The sequence below is a fragment of the Triticum urartu genome, chromosome 3 (genome assembly GCF_003073215.2).
Source record: "Triticum urartu cultivar G1812 chromosome 3, Tu2.1, whole genome shotgun sequence".
Taxonomy (NCBI): domain Eukaryota; kingdom Viridiplantae; phylum Streptophyta; class Magnoliopsida; order Poales; family Poaceae; genus Triticum; species Triticum urartu.
This window is the reverse complement of record NC_053024.1, coordinates 74,434,725-74,457,550: the sequence shown is the minus strand read 5'-3', so window position 1 is coordinate 74,457,550 and position 22,826 is coordinate 74,434,725. Positions and strand designations below refer to the sequence as shown.

Here is a 22,826-nt window from a genome sequence, read left to right as displayed (position 1 = left end):
ATGGGGATTCGAGCGGGAAGGTTCTCGAGCCAGGTTTGAACATGGATGGCGCGGACAGGGGCGGACAAGTGGCTTTGGCGGACGGGCGCGAATTGGCCGCTGGGCCATAGCGGGAGGAGATCATGCAGCAGCATGTGGAGATGACCGTTGAGCCAGCTGTGCGGCTGCAGCGCCTGGTCCAGCCCTCAGATCAGGCGAGGTGAGAGGTGATTGGTGCGCAAAACCCGAGAGATACCATGGGTGCCCCACGGGCGAACGACAAGGTGGGCGCTGAAGATCCCAAGGAGCAGGGGAGGCTGGACCAACTAGAGCAGGGGAAGCTGGACTCACCAGGTGGCTTGGCCACGGGTTTGGAGCCCGGGGACAGGAGTCAGCAGGGGCCCAGGAGGTGGGGCCTGCTGGGAATCCAAACCCAGACAGGGAGACGTGAACCGAGGTGGGACCTGTCGATGGATCGCATGCAGCGCTGGCTAGTGGTGGGACCGATGATGGGACCGGTGATGGAAATCATGTGCATGTGCCATGCACGGGAACATGCACGTCCGATGTTGCACGGGACATCCTGGTGACTAGAGCCACGGTGGATATGGACAGAAATGTGCCGCTCTTGGTGTAGCAGGTCGCCTCCGCTGATCAACGGGAAGAGCATGGGGAAGGAGACACCACGGCTTGCATTGAGTTGTGCCTGATGGACGCGCAGACGCGCAACGAGACGGATGGCATGACAGCCCAAGAGGTTCAAGCCTACGACAAGCTAAAGAGCTTCTACTCTAACATCATCAAGCGGCTAGCCCCACCCCTGCTGAGAGAAGTGCATGCATCGCAGCTTCGCCCCGAGGCTGAACCTTTCACGCCCAAGAGAACCACGAGATCCTCAAAGAGGATGACTGGCCCCAAAAGATCAAAGGATGGCCCTATGGAAAATGCGCTGCTCCACACTTTAGGCATGGTGCCGGAGGACTTGACGGTGGATGATGGCGTGGTCCATGAGCTTAAGGCACTCTTTGACTCGCCTCTATGGGAGAAACACATCTGGATCATTGCAGCGCTTTTTGGCAAGACTGTCCCTTCGGCGGAAGAATTGGAGGCGAGCAACTCGGTGATGATCACGATCAACTAAGCAGTTGGCCAGGGAGTTGGGGACTGATCTTTGCATGGATCTACACCCCCATGTGTTGTTCTGGAATGTTCGAGGACTGAACAATCTGGCAAAGCGCAAGGCTGTGAGAGAGTTCGTTAGCTCGGTGAAGCCTAACTTGATTTGCCTCCAAGAAACTAAAATGTGTGTAATTGACCAGTTCATTGTTATGCAATGCCTAGGGCCATCTTTTGATGGTTTTGCTTACTTGCCGGCTGACAAGACGAGGGGTGGCATCCTCCTTGCGTGGGATAGCTCGGTGCTATCGGTAGATAATTTCTAGTACAATGCAAACTTTATCACGGGCTTGGTGCACACGAGGGTTGGTGAGCTGTGGTGGATCTCGGTGGTTTACGGACCACAAAGTGATGAGCTAAAATGTCAATTCTTGGAGGATCTTGGCATGAGGCGTACTATCTGTCCGGGTCCGTGGATGGTGCTGGGAGACTTCAACATGATACTTCGCGCAGCGGAGAAAAGCAACAATAATCTTAATAGGGAGATGATGAACATGTTTTGACAATTCGTGGATGACCAAGAGCTGAAGGAGATGTACATGCATGGACAAAAGTTCACGTGGTCTAACGAGCGGGAGGAGCCGACCCCGACCAAGATTGACAGAACTTTGATCTTGGTGGACTGGGAACGGGAGTACCCGGATTACTTGTTGTGGGCTCTATCGACGGGGGTATCGGACCACGCTCCCTTGGACTTGTCAACTAGTGCGAGTTTCTGTCCTAAGAGGAGGTTCCGCTTTGAGCTATTCTGGACTAAGATGGATGGTTTTGAGGAGGCCATGAAGGAAGCATGGATATGCGACCCAGGAAGTGGACCCATGCAACGCCCTGCTACGTAACACTGCTAGCTACCTACAGGCGTGGGGGCAGCGCAGATTGGGAAACATGAAGCTAATGATGAAGGTGGCCACCTGGGTTATCCACACACTCGATATTGCCCAAGAGCAGAGGGGTTTATAAAGGGACGAAGCTTGGCTTAGACGCATGCTCAAGCACTCGCTCATGGGGTTAGCTGCGCTGGAAAGGACCATTGATTGTTAGAGGTCGAGGATGAACTGGATTAAGGAGGGAGACGCGAACACTAAGCTCTTTCAGGCAGTGGCGAATGGACGTCGGTCCAAGAACTTCATCCCGCATATCAAGAGAGGTCCCGAGATTATCACTGACAAGGAGCGGATGGTGGATACCTTTGCGGAAGTGTACGAGCAGTTGTTGGCCACATAACATACTAGAGAGCATACTTTGGACCATTGCTGAGGAAATCGTTAACAGGTAGCTGCTCGGTCGGCTGGTGAGTAGGGGATTAATAGGCTAATAGGCAAGTTAATCGGCCATTTAATCAATTAATCGGACGATTTAACGGGTAATCGGCTACTCGGGGACCCTGTGAGTAGGGATTAATCAGCAAGTTAACTGGTTAATCAGATGAATTCTTGAACAGGGCTTTGGACCTAAACTTCCTGGATATGGATCCTAGCGATATTAACATGCTTGAAGCGATCATCACTGAAGAGGAGGTATGGCAGATCATTAAGGAGATGCCCACTGATCGTGCACCAGGGCCAGATGGCTTCAATGGGCATTCTATCAGTGAGCGTGGCAGATCATCAAGAATGATGTTATGTCCATGATGATGAAGCTATTCGTTGGAGATGGGAGAGGGTTTGCAAAGCTAAATAAGGCGCACATCATTCTTATCCCAAAGAAATCTGACGCGGAGGAAATAGGAAGTTACAGGCCGATTAACCTAATTCATAGCATACCCAAGCTCTTTGCTAAGGTGCTGGCAAACCGCCTGCGGAATCAAATGCACGACATCGTGGCTATGAACCAGTCCACCTTCATCAAAGGCAGGCATCTACATGACAATTTCCTGCTGGTTCGTCAAGTGGCAAGGAAGATTCATGCTAGAAAGGTGGCTGGTGTATTCCTGAAGCTGGACATCTTGAGAGCTTTTGACTTGCTCTCGTGGCCGTTCCTCTTTGAAATCATGAGATCCAAGGGTTTCGGCCGAAGATGGATGAATTGGATGATGACACTGTTACACTCGGGAAGCACAAAGGTTGTGGTTAATGGAGTGCCTGGAAAAAGTTTTCCTCATGCATGTGGCTTGCGGCAAGGAAACCCAATTTCCCCGATGCTTTTTGTCATTGCCATGGACGCTCTGACGGCGCTGATCAATAAATCTACAGAGATGGGCGTGCTCAGCTCTTATACGGGTATCTCGGTGATGCAAAGGTTCTCGGTTATGCCGATGATGTGGCGCTCTTCATCAAGCCATCCATTCAGGACCAGTCGGCAGTGTGTGAAATGTTGGCAGTTTTTGGGGAAGCATCAAGGCTAAGGATTAACTATCGCAAGTCTTTGGCGATCGTGATCAGGGGTGATGGATAGGACAAAGCCCGGGTGGCCCAAATCCGGCAATGTGGCCTTGCGGAATTTCCATGTAAATACCTGGAATTACAACTCACAATTCGGAGCCTGACCAGGGCCGACTGAATGCCCATGCTGGACCAGGTCCACAAATTCGTGCCGGCCTGGCAGAGAGGCCTCATTCAGAGACCAAGACAACTTATCTTTGTGCAGTCCGTCGTCGCGGCTAGGCCGGTGCACCACTTGATGCTCGCGGACGCGCCGGACTGGGTGTTTGAAGAGATGAACAAATGGATGAGATTGTTCTTCTGGCCAGGCAAAGAGAAAATGAATGGAGGGCAATGTCTAGTGGCTTGGGATAAAGTTTGTATGCCAAAGAAACTTGGAGGGTTGGGAATCAGAAGCCTGAAGACGCAAGCCCTGGCTCTCCGAGTGAGGTGGGAGTGGTTGAGGAGAACGGACCCACGACGGCCATGGCAAGGGCTACCTATGATCGAGGACTCGAATGATTGGGTTATTTTTGATACGATGGTCAGTATCACGGTTGGGAAAGGAGATGGGGTCCTGTTTTGGAGGGACAAATGGATACATGGGTTTGGCATTATTGATATTGCACCGTTGCTGCTCTCCACAGTGCAAACGAGAGTCATCAATAGTCGTACCGTGCAACAAGCTCTCACGGAGGAGAGATGGAAGGAGGACTACAATATCACCGCCTCATTTACTGCCCAGATCTAGTGCATGCACCTCTGCCAGGCTATCACCACGGTGCAAAGAGACCATACTGAGCCAGACAAGTTATCGTGGTCGGCGTCCGCTACGCAAAGCTACTCGGCCAGGTTGGTCTACGATCACCTTTGCTCAAACATCCCGAGATCCCCGACAGTTGCTTGCACCTGGAGAAGCTGTGCACTACTAAAATGTAAACTGTTCATCTGGCTCGCTTTGCAGTACAGGGTGTGGACCTCAGACAGAGGGGCTCGGCACGGGCTTTAGGAACATCTGTCACCATGTTTCACGTGCTTGCAGGCTGAGGACAATGTGGACCATATCCTGGCCAGGTGCACTTTTGCATAGGAAGTGTGGCATCGGATACTTGACCTGTTCAGAATCCATGTCCAAGGTATGACAAGCAATGACACTTTCTCCTTTTGGTGGCTGAGGGAGAGGAAGAGGTTCGGGGGAGCATAGGAGAGGCTTTGACACATTGGTGAGTGCGGTGGCCTGGACCCTCTGGAAGCAAAGAAACGCCAGGGTTTTCAACAGACTAGATCAACAAAGGCCGGCGAGTCTCATCCCTAACCTTGTTCTTGATGAGATCGCTGAGTGGCGCTCGACGGGGCTAGGAGTAGGAGGTCTTCAGAGATTTGTGAGGAGTTAGGCTAGCTTGTGTGGAGTTGGTTGTGTTGTGTTCCCCCATCACTGTTTGTTCGCATCAGGGACGGGATTCTTGTAAATAACGCTCTTTCTTCTATAAATGTATGGTACGCCATTGGCGTACTCTTGAAAAAAACAATGTTGCTACATCTTGTGATGAATTGCTTTTCTTGCCTTGTTGCTCTATCGATGAAGCTTATACTTCCTCTAGTACTTGTGTTGATACTAACCATGTAGAGGAAATCAAAGAGCTCAAGGCAAGTCACTTCTTTGAAGAAATACTTGGAAAAGAGTAATGAAGGAAAGTCTACACTCAACAATATCTTGAGTGTGCAAAAATCCCCCAATGACAAAGGTGGACTTGGATTCAAATCCAACAATAAGAAGAAGTCCAAGATCAATAAGAAGGGCCAAGAACAAGTCGAGAATTCAGCCAAGATTATTTGCTTCAAGTGCAAAATTGAAAGGCGTCATGTAAGATCTTTCCCATTAAATAAGAAGGCCATTAGTGACAAGCAACAAGGGAAGCAGCTAGTTTTATTCTGCATTTGTTCAAGCCTAAACTGTAACTATTTTAAAGCACCTATTCACCCCCCTCTAGGCGACATCCATGATCTTTCAGTTGGTAATCAACCTTCTTACTCGAGGATGAGCAAGGTTTAAGCGTGGGGAGGTTGATGGATATATATTATGTCCCATTGAACCAAATAGTTGACCATTATGGATGTTTACCAGTTTTTGCACTTATCCTTGTGAGCATTGCACATTTAGTATTTTAGTTGGTTTTTATTAGCTATCTTTGTTTTCTTGTGTCTACAGTTTTTTGGAGAAATCTAGGACCGAACACGATGAAAGGACCAAGGATGGGATTGTTAGAGAATTAGCTAGGGGTCAGACATACCCATTTCAAAAGTTGGAAAAAGCATTTTTCCAAATTTCTACAAATCAATATCAAATAGCAGAAATGGATAGGCGTCGATCATACGAATCCAACGAACCCAAGAACGTCAAATTCTGAGTTCGTATGAAGATTTGATGGTTTTTTACCGGAGGAGTGCACACGAAAAGACAGCGTTCCGAATGACCGTGTGCGGTCGTTTCGCGGTCGTTTGATATGCACACAGCTCCGAAAGTTGCCCTTCCAGATGGGATTCTTCACCGGTTTCGTCCCCGTTCGATCCTACGGGAGCCTTGGCTCATAAAGAAGAGGTTAGGAGAGGATTTGGCTCATCTTTAGCCCTTGGATGAAGCCCATCAAGAAAGGAGGCTATGGAGGCTCCCTATATATGTCTCCGTCAACCCTAGCTGCCACAAACCTGATGCCATTCATCTCCAACACATCCATCTCCACCTCCATTGCTTCTCCAAGACCACCTCCATAGAGAAGATAAGGGTCAAGCCAAGAGGAAGAAGAAGGGGAGCCTCCACCGCAAGCACCGGCCTTCAAGCCGGTGCGGTCTTCATCACCGGCGCCGCCGCCATCACCATCTCCATCGCGGACGCTGTTGCCATCACCATCACCACCATGCTCCTCTCTTCCACGGCTCCATGTCATCTTGTAACTTGCCTTCTCCCTCTCCTATGTTTGAGTAGTTGTATTAGTTCTTGAGGAATTGGACGAACCCTTACATGATTTGTACTGTGTTGAATAAAGCGATCCAATATTCTCTTTATATGTATTGTGTTGATTGTCTCATGGTGTTGTGAAGAGCGCTCGCGCAGCATTAGCCCCTTGTGGACTTGAGGCAAGTCATATTGGTGAGAAGGGTATTTGTGGAGGGTAGGTAGTGATAGGACTTATTCTCACTTCCTCCCGGATCATTGCAATAGGGATTAGTGGAGAACCCTAGAACTTAAGGCCGTGACCACGAGGAGTTCACTCCCCTTAATCATAATTGTGATAACCAGAGTGGGGAAGCATGATGGTGGCACGAGTGTACGCGGTAACCTTAGTGGGGATGCGTACTTTATTGGCTCCGTCTGGTGCAAGGGGGCAACCCTTTCCCCCCTTGTGTGGTGCCCCTCCTCTCCCCTCCAACCTATATATACTAGTCAATGTGCACGTGCGATCCACGCTAATTTGGAAGTATATTAAGTGCATGCGGATATTAAGTAGGATATTATTTGCGTGTTATTATGTGATTAGCACTATATTTGGCATGAAATTAACTACATGCTAAACGTGTTGAGCGCTCGACATTGAAGCAGTCTAGACCATTGGATTGACATGATTTTATGGCCAAGGTTAATTGGATCTGCCCCTTTGGGTCTTTTTATATTGGTATAGATATAGACTAGAGGCTTTTGCACCTTTGAGACACGTGAATTTTGGATCCTCCTCTAGTTCTCTAGTTCCAGTTCTAGTTGGTTCTAGTTGATCAATTAGAGCTTGACCTAGATCCTCTAATCCTTATAATTAGATGCCCGGTGTGGTTCTAATCTCCTCCATCTAATTTTCCAGCGATGATTAACTCTGGATGGCGAAGCACTCCGAATCGTGAAGACCGTACGCTTGCAACTCATAGAGAGGCTGTGTTTTCGGTCATCCGTTCGAGGGGTTGTTCGTGGGCGGTTCATGGGAGCATTCATCTATGGTTCTAGGGACTCCAAGTACGATCTACACCGACTCGTCTTCTTTTGCTGCAACTCAGAGTCGGTAATGATTGAATTTAAACCATTGGTGCAGCTTCACATTGTTCCTGGGTGATCGTAGGGCGATTTTTTTCTACTACATTTCCCAACAATATTTATAGGTCTAGAAGCATGTTGTCTTTCATATTTATCAATTTTAGTTCATCCATGTTGAAGCTTTGATTGATTTGGTTATTTTGGCCAATTGGATGCTACAAGAATTCCTAGGAAGCCTCCCTAGCTTGATTCTTGTCCCAATTCTATTTCTTGCTTGATCACAAAATTTGAAACAAGTTTCTTTTGATCCCTCCGGATGAGGAGCATTCAGAGCATTCGATCGGATATGAGTGTGCCTATTAAAAGCTTTTTATCGAAACCACCAAACACAGTTCTCTCGGTCTTTTTGATGTGACAAATTGATCTATTTTTTGTTCTTCCAAATAGTCGATTGAATTACACTTGGATCCACCGAGAAAATCTTCAAATAGAAAAATATACAACCCGGAGCGTCCGAGTGAAATTTAGTCGGAGCGTCCAAATAGTACATGAGTATTTATATCGTGGATCTAAGTCGTTTTCGAGGAATTCTTGCCAAAAAAACAACTCGGAGACACCATCATGCCTCTGCCTCGTGCGCCCCTAGCGATCATCCTTGTGCACCCATGACCCGCGCCCCCTGGATTTGCCCATCGCCGTCGGAAATCAACCCCACCATCCTCGTCGTAGTTCTGCACCACCGAGTTGAGGTGCATACATAACCCTTGGCACATCCATGTTTGATTCAGCACTAAGTTACTACAACAAATTCATCCCGCATTGGATTAAATTCCAATCTAGTAATTCTAGGTTTTGAGCAATTCTGTTAGGGTTAGGTTTTTCCAATGCATGTTTCAAAGCGTCCAATCAGTAATCACTCTGAGCTTCCGAACAAGTCTGGCCAACTCTCTATAGTGGCCTTGGAAATTTTGAAACATGCGTGTTTAGTGACTCTGATATAAGTAGCTGTAGCTTCCAAGTCTGCCTTGGAGACACCGAGCCCCTACTTCAGTTATTCTAGTGTGGCACGCCCTTTGTTGTTTCCTCGAAAATCACAAACTAACCATCTCGCAAATTCCACATGTTCACAACCAAAACCTACTTCTAAATTTTGAACTCAATTGTTATTGAAACTTTTGCACTTTTTGATCCTCCTCTTTTCTATTCTTTTCTTACTACTTCACATGGTCGGCATGTCTGGCTCAGAAGATTCTCAGGGAGTACTTTCCGATTCCGAAATTAATTTGGAACAAGGGGCGGATCCCTCCTCCTCTTCTTTCTCAGATGATGTACAAGGTGCCAGCATGGATGATTTGGCCCCCAGCAGCTAATAGAACCGCTTGTGAGCATAAGAGGTCATGTGGATATGACCCATACATTCAGCTGCTTATCATCTCTGAAAGTTGGAACATAAGTATTCCCGTTGGATTGTAAACATGAGCTAACCAAGGTAGATCTTGAAGACCGTTGTCGGAGTAAATAGCCATGGGTAGCCTAGCCGGCTTCCCCTGGCACTTCTGAAAAAGTTACGAGCCCGCCCGGCTCTCAAGAATCCAAGACATGGGGCCGCCTTCCCCTAGCCGGCTGCGATCAAGGCCGGCTTTCGGAAGGTGGTCCGACTTTAACCCTCATGAGAGGGCCGACTCCAAGAAGCCAGCTGTGAGAAGGCCGACTCCTTCGAGCCGGCTCCCCGTAAAGCAGTCAAGACCGTACCCACAAAGTTTGCACCCACCTAACGACGGTGCGACGGGGCGTGGCTAGAGAAGAGCCTGCCACCCCCGAATCCCGGGGCACGCCTGGCACAGTGCGCCGTACGAGGTAGGCATGACCCGTCTGGCGCAGCACTGTTGCCATGTTGACCCTGGCGTCACCCACGACGGGCCGCCAGCGTGGCCCACAGGCGGTGGGCCCCTTAGAACAGAGAGACGGCCGAAGGCGGCCACGCTTCCAACTAGCCGGCCCAAGACGGAGCCGGCTCCCCGCAGCCGGCTCGCTGCCTCCCTCGAAGAGGACGCCCCATTAAGGAGACAAGACGCGGTAAGGCTACAGCGATCGTCCGACAGGCGGCGGTACTGTAGACGCGCTTACCACGATGAAGCTCACGTCAGCAAGATGAAGCCACAGTGACCAAGGAGTTGGCAGCCGGCGGGACCCACCAGTCGGCGGGCCCCAGCAGCCGGCGCAGAAGCCGGCGAGCGCAGTCACAGACGGCTGGGCCCCGCGCCCAGCCGGATTACCATTGTACCCCCGGGGGGTAGGCCTATATAAACCCCCCGGAGCACCCATGCAAAGGGTTGGACCCCCTGCTAGTTCTAGACACCATACAAGGAGAAGAAGCAGGCTAGCCGTGCCCTTTCTTCCTCCTCCCCCCAAAACAGCTCAAGGAGCGTTGTGTATCTACTCGATTCATCTAGTGAACATGCGGAGACCCCGCAGAGCAGCAGTAGGGGTGTTATCTCCTTGGAGAGCCCCGAAGCTGGGTAAGATCCGCCGGCGTGCATGTCTTCGCCTCATCTCGCTTCCAGGCACCGGCGATGTCTTACTGGTTCCCACAAAGATAAGCCACCCGTTGGCATATGTCGCACCCACCACCCGACAACCGTACGGTGCAACTTGATCCCAATGACACCCAAGCAGATAGAGAAACTCGAAAAGTTGATGCCAAAGAAGTTGCTCCATGCAAAAGATTCTGCCACCCCCAGCTCATCTACCCAGCCTCCAGTTGTGGTCCGCAAGACACAAACTTGACAGCTCGGTTTCGTATTTTCAACTATTCGGAGGATCAAGATCGAGGCAGGGCTATCTAACCTCGCCAAGAACCAACACAACCTATCAAATGTAGTAGAGACATAAGTTCACAACATCAACACCATGATTGATCTTCTAGTTGTGGAAGTCAGAGAGGTAAAGGAGATTTTCATGTCTGAGGAAGCACATATGAATAGTGATGAGGGTGCAAAAGGACTAGAGACCAGGGATCAGTTTGTTGTTCTGCCCAGGAACACTCCTCCAGTTGTGTCTACCCCTCCTTCCGCTCTAGCCACCTCATCCACACCGACAGAACCATTGCAGATGGATTCATCTCCACTCCCATGACACGCTACCAATGGTGCGAATGCCTAGTCTTCATCTCCAACGCCCGTCGACAATCTTAGTCTTGGGAGCCATTTAGGACTCTTTCTTCCTTTTGGTATCTTGATGCCAAAGGGTAGAGATGTCATAGATCTTGACTAGCTTCAAGCGAGAGCTGCTTCGATCTTTGCTTTGATTACATGATATTATGGTCATGGGAGGATTTGGATCCATAATTAAATGGACACGCGGTGACATCTGCCTTTTTGGAAGCAACCTCAAGCAAGTGCAACAGAAGGCAAGCTAACCTCTAGTGAGACCATCCTCTGGTACCGGTGGGTGAAGGAATTTCTTCACTTAGATCCATCCGGACTCCTCCATAGCAAGATCCCCCATTCCACGGAGATCCATTCTTGTACAACTAGGATTTGTAAACTCGATTCATGCTTTACTACCGGATCGTGATTTGGATATTCATTCGTATTGTTGTAGAGAACTATGGTATTATTGAAAGAAAAAATGCAGAAGTACTGCATTATTGATCTGATTCCCTTTTACTCGACCTCTTTGTTACACATTTATGCTCCTTCTAATATTTGTGATATCTATTCAAGTCTCAGCAATAGATTATAGATGCAATTGTAAAAATTAATTTCGGTGACACAAAATCATGTGACGGCTCAAGAGAACACTGCATTGCGAAGAGCCCGACTTCAGCGATATGAAATTGTGTGGGGACTCGAGGAGAACTCTATTATGAATGGTTCGATTTAGGGATTGTTTTCAGACTATTCCGTTACCTTTTAGTTGGAAATAGGTTGAAAACTTCAATTTTCATATAGGTTGAGAACTTCAATTTTCGCATTGAAAAGCTACAAGTGTTCAGCTCCACAGCCTGATACGATAGGAACGTCCCAACCAAAATTACAACTGTCTTTTTGTTTTGCGGGTACTAACTGAATGTCCGTGTCTGTTGCTTGATATTTGTTGCATTTTTTGGCATTTTGAATATGCTCCGTGGCTTTCAAATAAGCATAGCAATTTACTGAAATGTCCTTGATCACTTATAAAACTAGTTTAAACACTTTGTCAGATATGCTCAAATGCAAATGTTGTATCTTGTTCGACATTGAGGCGCTTGTGAATTCATTCTTGTCTGCATGTTTCAACCATGTCCGCCTGATACGAATAAGGCAGCGCATGTTTTAGCTAGGGATGGTGAGCTTCCCTACTTTTTCTGTTTTCCATGATGTTGCCCCTGAGCTCATCCCTCAAACTTTTTATGATGATTCTCTGGAATAATTAAGTGCCAGATGTTTTGGAAAAAGAAATCCCGGTCGTACTTCAAACTGTAACCAGAAAATTCATCCTTGAACAGATCTGTGCCATAAATCAACTCTATATCCAAACACTGGAATCAACTGGAGAGACGGAATGGTTCATTGCTGAAGTGCGCGCTCTCGAGATGAACACTCGATCTGGATCATCGTCTCACATGGTACTACCATGAAAAACCCACCACAACACGCCCCGCAAGTAAAATAGGCGCATCAGAAATTTAACCTCTTAAGAATTCGACAAGTTCAGAGGACGGTGCTATACTAGATAATGACTTCCAGGTGTATCAGTGCATCTCTCATTGTGAGTTGGTGATAATGACTACAGTTTCAATCCCAGCAATTACCTGCTGAATGGGCTACCTGTATGGATTTTTCCTCTAATTTATGTAATTCGATCTGTAGCCTCTGGATTGGAAGCTTTTCAGAAGAAACAGTCAACTGTTCCCACCCTTTTAGAAAGATTGAATAACTGACTCGGGAGAGACGACAATCCATAGATGAAGCCCTTCGATAAACACTTGCATATGCACTATGATTACATGATGAACTAAAACGACCTGCTATCATCAACATTACAAGTTGCCTTCTGAATCCCTCATCTGCCGATAAACAACCAATCATCCAGCCATGTTCTCCCTGCCTCAGAAATCACTTTTGTGCCCAGATTATCAGAATGATGGAGAGGGTAATAGTTGCCGCAGTAGTGAAGATGGCCGCCTGCACATAACAAAAAATTTGCAACATTCAGCACAAAACTTGCTGTAACCAGAACTATTTCAGAAAGCTTATCAGGACAGAAGAAGAAAAACTGCAAATGATGTAAAGAGTTGCCAGCACGACCACTGTTTAGTAACTGAAACATTAGGAACGACACTCGATGTGAAGAACAAGTTTTTCAAGGTAAAAAACTTTTAGAAGGGCTGCACACTGGTTTGAAACCTAGCTTTGATGTTTCCACATGCAAACAATGGCACATAAAAATAGAAAATAGAAAATATACAGATGGGGTTCGTTTTCACATATGTGCATTTTCATATAAAGGATGGAGCAAACGGGATTAAAACACACCTTGACTACAAAAATAATCAATCTGTGAATCAATATGGTGACAGAACCATCAACACATCTGCAAATCAGGTTGCATGATGGTTTACATGCATGAAGAAATGACTTTCTACAGGAAAACTCTTTTGCTTTCTGTACCTTAGATATGGTTTGTCTATTACACTACTTTGCATCTATGAGTTGTTTTCTTTCAAGCTACATTAATTATAGCAACATGCTCAGGATTTACTGTGGAAGGATAACCTACCGCAATAGCAGAGGCAGCAAGACCCGGGCGCTCTCGGGGATCCCTATTGTAGTACTTGCAGCAGTAAAGGGTCGTTGCATAGTACCAAAGCAATGGACACAAGAAACCTAAAAGAAATCTGCAACCGAAACATGTTTGATATTGCCAGATGCAGAATTTGAAAACTGAACTGAAGTTTGTGTGGATGGTAAGGGATTCTTACGAGGACCATCCTATTCCGCAACCAAAGCAAGGAAGCCGTCTCTCAAACCTTGCCAGCTGCGGGTTCTCTTCATCTCTGAGTAGGGTGTACTTGCCAAGACACCCTTGACAATGGCAAAGATCATCCGAGCTTGCTGTGCAATGCCAAGTGTGATTCAGATTAAGAAGTAATCATATAAACAAAACTCAAATAATGCACATCATGATCAAGCTAAAGCCCTAATAAACAGAGAAAAAACTGTAAACTCTGAATCATAATTAGGTTGAAACTTGATGATGTTTACAACTATAAAGCTACCACACATGCCAACATGATGTAATAGGAGTTACTGGAAAAAACAGTTTATTTTTACAATGACAGGCTGAGGGTTATGTTCTGCTGCATAACGTAAGGGATCTAGCGGCAAAGGAAAACTTAAGTTTAATTCAAAAGATAGATACAAGGTTGGAAAAGCAGTTACCTTCTCCCATTTAATCTAGAGCTGCTTAGGGAAGATGCAAGCTTAACACCAAGTTGTTGCAGATTGCTCCTTGCTGGAATCAGCTCAACAAGTCTGATCCAAGGAATAAAACAGAACAATATGCAGCTTGGCACATAAATCCTGCAAGTGCGTCAGATTGGTCAGCTTGCCGCATCGGCGAGAAAATTATATATACAATGTAATCTCTGTATAAACGCCCATATCAGACAAGTTGGTGGGGACAAATGTTGTGAGCAATTGCAAGTATTCTTTCATGGCAAAGAGAAAAGTAGTGACCAGCAGGTGCCATGTCCAAAATTCCAAACATAAGCATACAGAAGTCGGCGGTACAGTGGTTCTTTACTCAGGAGAGCATGTAATTCCGAGCTATTATTGTTCTCTGAACTCTAATGCTCCAACTCTCGTTAGTAGAACACAAACAAATCTAGACGAATTCATACACTGCGGCCGCGCTACCGGCCGCCTCAGATCGGTCTCGCGCGCTGAAGAAGCAGCTAAGCTAGCCAGACCAGACAAATCGGCAAGAGCACCAACCATTCTACCACGCAGCAGACGGACGAATCCGCAACTACCTCGACGGGGATTCGGGTTTCGGTCGCCGGCCGCCACGCAGCAAAAGGAAGAGGCGACCCGCGAGACGAACTCCCACACAAATCCATATCAAGATAATCCAATCGGGATAGGATAGGGTTCCTTACCCGCAAAGAGAAGAAGCCGATTCGCGCCAGCCAGGTCCGCGTCGCCGCCGGCGGGGCAAACCGCGATGGGGGGAGGGGAGAACGCCAGAAGAGGCGAGAGGGGAGAAGAAGAGTGGACACGAGGAGAAGGCCCGTAGTATTTGTGTGGAAACCGGTAGGGCGCCGGTGCGGGTCTCGTGCACCTACCGCCACGTTATGTGAGCCAGACGATGGATGGAGACACGAGGGCGGCCCTTTTTAACACACGGATAATGACCCGTTCGTCGTCGACAATAGATAGATAGAAGAGGGGGGAAAAGTCCTTTTGTGTCAAAATACCACGTTATATTAAAAACACATGTACCTTTAAAACCGTGGTTTCATCAAAAGACGACCAACGTCACTCTCTCGTGGATTGGGAGACTGTCTACCACCAGCCCCAATCCCCTTGTGGTTTGGGCATCACCGGCCAGGCTCAGTGGTACCCTCCGGCGTTTATTGGATTTGGCTGCAACGGACGGGTCATGACAGGTCGTGGATGAGCTCCAAGCTTCCTTGCTCTGATGCTGATAATCGACGACTTCATTGTTTTGATGATGACAATAACCCTCGGCGACGGAAACAAGGCCTTATTTTGGCATGGCAGTTGGAAAAAAGGAGGAGGCCTTTCGCTAAAGTTACCTTGAGCTCTTCAATATCGTGTCGCTCAGAGGTTAGTGGTTAGCAAATAGATTTTGCATAGAAATTGAATTAAGTCGGTTGCAAGAATCAACATGTCGACACGGATCCTCCTGTCCATTGACTTGTGTTAACCTTGAAAGAGATCGTCCTTGACCGCCAAAGGTGTGTTTCGATTATTTACCTCTAGACCCCTTCCACGGAGTACTCTCTCGGCTCAGTCTATAAGCCACAATTCCATAGATACCATAAAAATTGTTAGCGGAAAAGGATGTAGAAAGTCCCATCAAAATCAAAGTAAAAAAAAAAACTCGGGTCTCTTCCTTCATCGTGGATCCTCTAGCTATGTGTGGTCGACTAATTACACATCGTGCTAAAATTGCCTTGGAGGAGGGGGTTGAATCCGCCAACCACCGATGCAAAGAATTTCTTTTCATCTTCGAGGTTTGACGGCTCGTGCACATTTTGATATTCAGCTACCAATGGTGTCTTTTAACACCGCCACTATCATAAATGTCCGACGGGATGTCATGATGTGCCAAATGGATAGGGACATAAGCACAAGTACATCGGTCATATCATCTCCTTCATGTAGAATCTTTGGAAGGGGAAGAAGCGGCACATCTTCAAGGGCAGGAGAATGTCATATGTTCTAGACGCCCACTGCACCTTTGAGGGCATCACTCACGTGGATTCCCACCAAAACCCCCGCGAGTGTAGGGTGTGATTCTAGGGTTTAGACATATTAGGGAAACTCTAACGTCGTGCACCAAAAAGGCCATAAATGTTTGAACCATGCGCTCCAGATACCTTTTGTCATCCAACATCATGCACCAAATGTCTACAACATGATCCAGGTGTCTGAATTCCCCAAAGTCGATACCAAACCAGAAGGGGTCCGGATGTCCACCTGGCTCATTTGTGAGGTGGACTACATTTCCTCACACCTCATGTGCTTTTTCCTCTAGGTCCATATGGCCTACCCTGCTGTCCGGATTTGATGCTTATCTGATGTCCACGGTTGGATGATTGGCTCCCCTATCTACGTACACGTCAGGACGTGATTGCGGGCATTTGGTGCGTTTGTTTTGGTGCACACGGTTAGAGTTTGCCCTTGTATAACAAAATATGGCCACATGTTTATACATACTTTTCTATTCTTCTGATGGAAAAGTAGCGCTCCTAGTGTCGGTTGTTCGAAAAGAATAAGTCCTACACTTAGGGAGAAAATGTTGGATCACGTGTGTCTCGCTATCTCAGCCGCTCGGTACACAAAGACATGAATACACTGATGGTCATTGAAGTTGAATCGAAAGCACACTACGGTCGTTGTACTTCTGTGTACGCTCATTACGATCATTACGCCTTGTGGTGAGTATATGGTCACTAGCTCAGCGTAGAGCTTTGTATTCTGCTTGGTTGACTGTTCAACCTTTTCAAGTAAGCACCAATTGACTGGTCAAGCATGCATACATGGTAGTCGATTACACCACCACTCTGCCTATCTGACTGGCGGGCGCCGCATAGATAGAGAGAGTGTAGTGACGAACTCCCACTTACGCATGATTGACAGGCCAATGGTGCTTGTGTGAAAAGGTTGACCAGTCAACTCAGTAGAATACATAGCTCTATGGTGAGTTGGTGATAGTATAATCACCGCAACACATATTCAATGACTGTAACAAGCGTAAGTACGAGGACCGTAGTGTGCTTTCGACTCAACTTTAAATAAAAAAATAGAAAGATGGATCACCCTCGGTCTCTGCATCAACTTCAATGGCAGTCCGTGTATTTATCTCGTACGCAAAATACTGCCCTTTCGAGATGAACAAAAGTAGCAGGGTGTTTATGTGCAAGTTTTCTCGTCTAGTCATTTGTAAGTTCCTAGAAAAATTCTGAAAATAATTCATGGATGTGTCCATCTGTGTGCTCCCAAAAGACAAACTCGGGGCATTTACACAATCTGCTTTTTGTCATTTCTTCTTCTTTGTCAAACTCATCTAGGCCGTGTTTCCCTTTTAAGTTTGCACGTTGTCATTGTGAAATTATGATAAGATCAACAAATTTGATTTCATGCCAAGAAAGCACGTGCTTTGGTTTGAGTGTAAGACATGGCATGGCAGCACATGGGATGCCTAGCTTGATACCGGCGGCGTTTTTGTATCCGAGCGTGGTTGCGCATGGGAGCACGTTATTGGCCCTCCACGGCAAAGGAACAAGACAAGGCAACGTTTGCTTGGCCGCAACTAGACGGATAGATACAGTCATGCAGATATGGCTAAGATAAGTTAGTGGCAAGTTCATGTGGGAGCACCTGACCGACTGACTTATTCAGACACTTGCCGATTCTCTCTACAATTATGTGCACGGGGAAATATTATCATCTTGGACAAAGTTGATGAGAGTGAAATTTTGCAATTGTCAGCGATCTGAAGATGCGGTTTTGAATTCTTTAGTCAGATCAAGCAGCGAAGATGCTCATTGTCTGCACTACTACTTCGCACGGACGTGGTTGCACGCTATTATGATCTGCTAATTGCGTTACTGAATAAATTCTGAATCAAATACTAATGCTTGCTCGCAACAACGGCCAGCAGTTTGGAAAATGCATGCTCTTATTTATTTATTTTTGAATTGTCACCGTGAGAGGGATAGCGATCCCTCCACCTGAATTTTATTGCTAAGTCACCACTACAGTGGGGAGGCCCTCATTTTTACAAACAGCAACGCACACTTAGAAGGGGAAATCCAACAGAGCCTAGACTAGATCACCGCATCAACGCACGCACCCATGCATCAATATCCTCGCGATCCCATGGACGTAGCCGCTCCCGCCAAAGAACAGCATCCTCGCGACAGCAGCTTAGTACCCGGTCTAGGGACAGCACCATAGCTTGGAAAACCACACCGTTCCAATGCTTCCATAGGTGCCAGCAGCAAAGGAGGACGAAGGTGCCCGGAGAGACGTCTCCAACTGCTTCTCTCACATCCAGGGCGGAGAGCCGCTCCACCGATGTGTCCGCCATGATCACCACACCTTCCACGGCGCGCCAAAACTCGCGCGCGAATGGGCAGCCAAACACCAGGTGGTCCGCAGTTTCCAGCTCCGCCGAGCAGACGGGGCAGCCGGCCCCCGTGCGATCAACAATGTTTTTCCGGAGGAGGACATCTCGAGTGTTGATCCGACGATGGACTCGCAGCCAACAGAAGAATTTCACCCGCGACGACGCGCGCGTCCCCCAGACGAATGCAGCATGGGGCAAGAGACGATCGCCGTAGCTTAGGAGGGCGTAAGCGCGGCTCGTGACAAGCCCGCCGGACCGCGGGTGCCCACAGAGCGGCAGCACCCTCTCGTCTACGCCCGGCGTCGCGGGTGCTTCAGGAAGGATGGCGAGAAGGGCCACACGCTCCTGAGCACCAGCCTGGGTGTGTCTTGGGACCAAGACACGGTCGAGCCCCCCTCCCCAGACATGGGACACGGTGGCCTCGGCGCTCGTGGTGTGTGAGTATAGCGCGAGGAAGGCCACACTCATGGGGCCGCACGACAGCCACCAGTGGAGCCAGAAGGAGGTTCTTCGTCCATCTTGCACGCGCACTCGGGACAGGGCACGGTAGAGCGGCAGCATGCCGCGCAGAGAACGCCCATGCTCCCCGGCATGACGACAGCATGCTCTTATTTCAATATACTGACACCAAATTACAACTAGAGAGTGTTAATCCAACCTATAGACTTCAAACTCTGCTTATTGAAAATAATCAAGAGGTAGGAACAACCCAACTTACTAACAACAGAAGTGAGCTGAAGCTTAACTGCTAGTACTACTACATGCTTTCTACAGACTACACCATAAAACTATGGAAATGAAACTCCAAAGTAACTACAGTACATGCCATGACACACTTCTAATCTTCTACCATATCTGAAGATTGTAGAAGGCACACCAAAAATACTAGTACTGTAGAACAATGACACAATCCTAGACAGTTATAAGATGCAATTCTTCACCACTCCATAGCACAATTGATCGCCAGATTCTTCTCTTCCATCTCCACGTCATTGCTGCCCTCGAGAAACAATCTTGTACTTGCCAGTAAGTTGTTGCTGCACCAACACATACACAAATCCAACCAAAAATTTCACATCAGATCGCTGAAGTAAGTTCAAACAAGACAATGACGAGAAAATCACAAGGTTTTACCTTCTCCCAGAGCTTGGTGTGCTCCCTGCAGAAGCCGGCGACGACGCCGCCGCCCTTCTCCTCGCGGTACTCGATGCAGAGGCCGCCGTTGAGGCCGCAGGAGACGTGGAACCCGAGGTCGCACCTGGGCTGGGAGCACTCGAGCGCGCAGCCCCTGCTGCTCTCGCAGATGTAGCAGCGCCTGGTGAACCGCCGGCCGGGCACGAGGGAGCAGTCGATGGCCTCGCGCCCGTCCGGGTCCCGGAAGAACACCTCCGGCACCAGCAGCGCGCACGCGATGTGCGCCCAGGCGCCGTCCGTGGTGCGCTTCATGGCGCCTCCCCTCGCCGGGCAGAGGCGGCAGGGCGGGCGTGCCGGCTTGCCCTTCTTCCCCGCGGCGCCGGCGGAGCAGAGCGAGCAGAACCAGTCGCCGTCCGGGATGGACTGGGCCAGCGGGTTGCCGTAGCACGTGGCGTGCACCATGAGGTCGCACCCGTCGCAGAACACGATGGGGTCCGACGGGTCGCCGTCGGTGCTCCGGCACACCGCGCAGAGGATGCCGTCCTCCTCTTCTTCCGCGAGAGCATCTTGCTTTCGCTCGGTCGCCACTTCTTCGTCCTCCTTCATGTGCTCCTTTTCGCTTGCCGGCGCTGCCATTTCAGGATCAATCGCGCGGTCGAATTTCTTGAGCGCTTCGGCTTGAACTTGACATTGTTCGTCATCGACTACATTGGGGGGCTTCTTGCAGTGCAGATAAGTCGTCTGCTCGAACTTCTCGAGCACTTCGGCTTGAGCTTCAGACTGTTCGCCGTTTTCGACATTGGACAGCTTCTTGCAGTGCAGATCACTCGTTTGCTCGAATTTCTTGAGCGCTTCGGCTTGAACTTCAGACTGTGTGTCATTGACGGCATCGGATGGCTTCTTGCAATGCAGATCACTAGTTTGCTCGAATTTCTTGAGGTCTTCGGCTTGAACTTCAGATTGCATGCTACCGACGACATCAGAAAGCGTTTGCTCGAATTTCTTGAGGTCTTCGGCCTGAACTTCAGATTGTGTGCCAGTGACGGCATCGGGGAGCTTCTTGCAGTGCAGATCACTAGTTTGCTCGAATTTCTTGGGCTCTTCGGCATGAACTTCAGATTGCATGCTAGCGACGACTTCAGAGAGCTTCTTGCAGTGCAGATCACTCGCTTGCTCAAATTTCTTGAGCTCTTCGGCCTGAACTTCAGATTGCATGCCACTGATGACATCGGAGAGCTTCTTGCAGTGCAGATCACTAGCTCTCTTTGCAGTGTTGGTTCTGCGGGATTTCTGGAACACCTGATCCTTGACTTCGTCGGGCTTGTTGATCATCTTGGACGCTTCAGCACCATTCGCCACCTTAGGATAGGTGGCGGCGCCGCTTTCAACGAAGCCTTGAGGACAGACTTCTTTGACGGCACCGACGCGAGCCCCATCTGACTTCATCGATGGAGATGAAGAGGGCGGGATGAACTGCGACATCACGCGCTTATTGGCCGGGAGGCAAACCGGGGCCAGAGCAGAAGCGTCCTCCGGGGGCGACTGCCACGGAACACGCTTGTTGGCCTGGACGGAGGGGGCGGCGGCGACGCCCTCCGGGCACGACGGCACCAGGACGCGCTGCTTGGCCGGGACGGCGACGGGAGCAGCAGCGTATCCCAGGGGCGACGGCGCATGGACGCGCTTCTTGGCCGGGACGGCGGGGGCAGGAGCGGCGTGCTCCAGGGGCGACGGGGCCTGGACGCGCTTCTTCGCCGGGACGGCTGGGGTGGCGGCGACGACGCTTCCCGGGCGCGGCGGCATCTGGACTTGGTTCTTCACCGAGACGGGGGAAGGAGCAGCAGCGTACTTCGGGGGCGACGGCGCCTGGACGCGCTTCTTGGCCGGAACGGATGGAATGGCGTTGACGACGCGCTCATGGAGCGGCGGCACCTCGACGAGCTTCTTCACCGGAACGAGGGGAGGCTTCTTGGACGAGACGGAGGGAGGAGGAGCGTTACCCTCCGGCGGCGGGGGGCGCACGTGGACCCGCTTCTTGGCCGGAAGACACGCCGGTGAGACGGCATCCAGCGGTGGCGCATACGCGCGCTTCTTCGCCGGAAGGCAGGCAGGGGCAGGCGCCGCCTCCGGCAGCGGCGGGAGCCCGCGCTTCTTGGCCGGCAGCGGCAGGCACGGCGCCGACCCGGGGTTGGAGCCGACGAACTTGAACCGCTTCAGCGGCGGCAGGTCGCGGATGCTGCGGCCACCGCTCGCCACGGCGTCCCCGGCGATCTCCATGGACGGGGCGGCGAGATTGGACTGGTCTGAGATTGGCTTCGTGATTTCGCGGGGTGGCGCGGAGTGATTTGACCGAGGAGGGAAGAAGCGCTTAAATGATCCCGGCGGAGGCGAAAATTTCCGGGATTGGAATCGAGACAAGCGCGGGGATTTGGGGAAACGAATTTGAGGAGGGGGCGGTGGGAGGAAGATTGCCGGGATGGAGAGGGAACGCGATGGCGTCTCGGGGATTTTAGGCTTGAAATTTCGAATCCGGCCGCGGAAGCGCATGCGGTTCGCGCGGAAATTTGTGGTTTCGTCCATTCGGGGGGCGATTTAGCGATGAAATTGTGCCGGCGCGGCGCGAACTGTTTTTTTTTTCCTTTTTCCTTTTGAGGGATGGCGCGAACTGGGCGCGCGGGTCGGGCTGGGAGTTTCGTTTTGGGAGCCAGCTTGGTCTCGTGGGCTAGATGTGAATGGGCCTTTTTAAGGCTGCAGCTCCAGATTCACACTTTCAAGCTAGTTTTGGTGTCTCGACAAAAAATAGTTTTTGTTTCTCAAAAAAATAGTCATATAAAGTATTGTGAGGACCCAAATTGAGGACATGGATTTTTGGAACCTGGGTGCAGATAAACCAAGAAAAATTGAAGATGAGTATATCCAAAAAAAATTTTGGAAAAAAAGGCGAATGTCATTCCTTTGAGAAACTTTACATGTGAGTAGAACAGTTGTTCATGCTTGTTATCACCAAAAATATGGAATTGTTTGAGTATTTCTTCTATTTTTCAGATTTCACTCTTCACTCGGGTGCCCGTGCACACATATTCACCATTGTATTTCAACTCACGGTCACATACGCACGCACACGCACACACTCACATTACCCCCACACAAAACTAAAATTTGTGCAAATATGCGTGTGTTTATGTGTGTGCCCGTGAGTGTGCGCGTGTGTGATTGAGTATCGATGTGTCACACCATCACGTGAGTGCACATTCAATGGTAAACCGTGTCATATTGTTATTATGGCTTTAGAT

At 49.1% G+C, this 22,826-nt stretch overlaps 2 protein-coding genes across 2 annotated transcripts; both read right to left on the bottom strand.

Annotated features, from left to right (window-relative positions):
* Positions 1 to 12,478: 12,478 nt before the first annotated feature.
* On the bottom strand, positions 12,479 to 14,851 carry LOC125542962 (60S ribosomal protein L18a-like protein). The gene is made up of 5 exons (XM_048706190.1): positions 14,678 to 14,851; positions 13,959 to 14,099; positions 13,499 to 13,631; positions 13,297 to 13,414; positions 12,479 to 12,701 (listed from the first exon to the last, which is right to left on the bottom strand). The coding sequence occupies exons 2-5, from the start codon at positions 13,966 to 13,968 to the stop codon at positions 12,633 to 12,635; spliced, it is 330 nt and encodes a 109-aa protein (XP_048562147.1). The 5' UTR covers positions 13,969 to 14,099; positions 14,678 to 14,851; the 3' UTR covers positions 12,479 to 12,632.
* A 4,197-nt stretch (positions 14,852 to 19,048) lies between these two features.
* Positions 19,049 to 22,108, bottom strand: LOC125542961 (titin). Its single transcript, XM_048706189.1, has 2 exons — positions 19,534 to 22,108; positions 19,049 to 19,436 (listed from the first exon to the last, which is right to left on the bottom strand). The coding sequence occupies exons 1-2, from the start codon at positions 22,078 to 22,080 to the stop codon at positions 19,389 to 19,391; spliced, it is 2,595 nt and encodes an 864-aa protein (XP_048562146.1). The 5' UTR covers positions 22,081 to 22,108; the 3' UTR covers positions 19,049 to 19,388.
* Between the last annotated feature and the right edge of the window lie 718 nt (positions 22,109 to 22,826).

Bases quoted from the DNA above. Each gene is read 5' to 3' on its own strand.
- LOC125542962 (XM_048706190.1), bottom strand. The intron at 13,415-13,498 runs GTAAGAATCCCT...TTTCGGTTGCAG, and splicing joins TGCGGAATAGGATGGTCCTC to ATTTCTTTTAGGTTTCTTGT. The intron at 12,702-13,296 runs GTAGGTTATCCT...TGTTATGTGCAG, and splicing joins TTGCTGCCTCTGCTATTGCG to GCGGCCATCTTCACTACTGC.
- LOC125542961 (XM_048706189.1), bottom strand. From the start codon at position 22,080: ATGCGCTTCCGCGGCCGGATTCGAAATTTCAAGCCTAAAATCCCCGAG. The intron at 19,437-19,533 runs GTAAAACCTTGT...GTGTTGGTGCAG, and splicing joins ACACCAAGCTCTGGGAGAAG to CAACAACTTACTGGCAAGTA.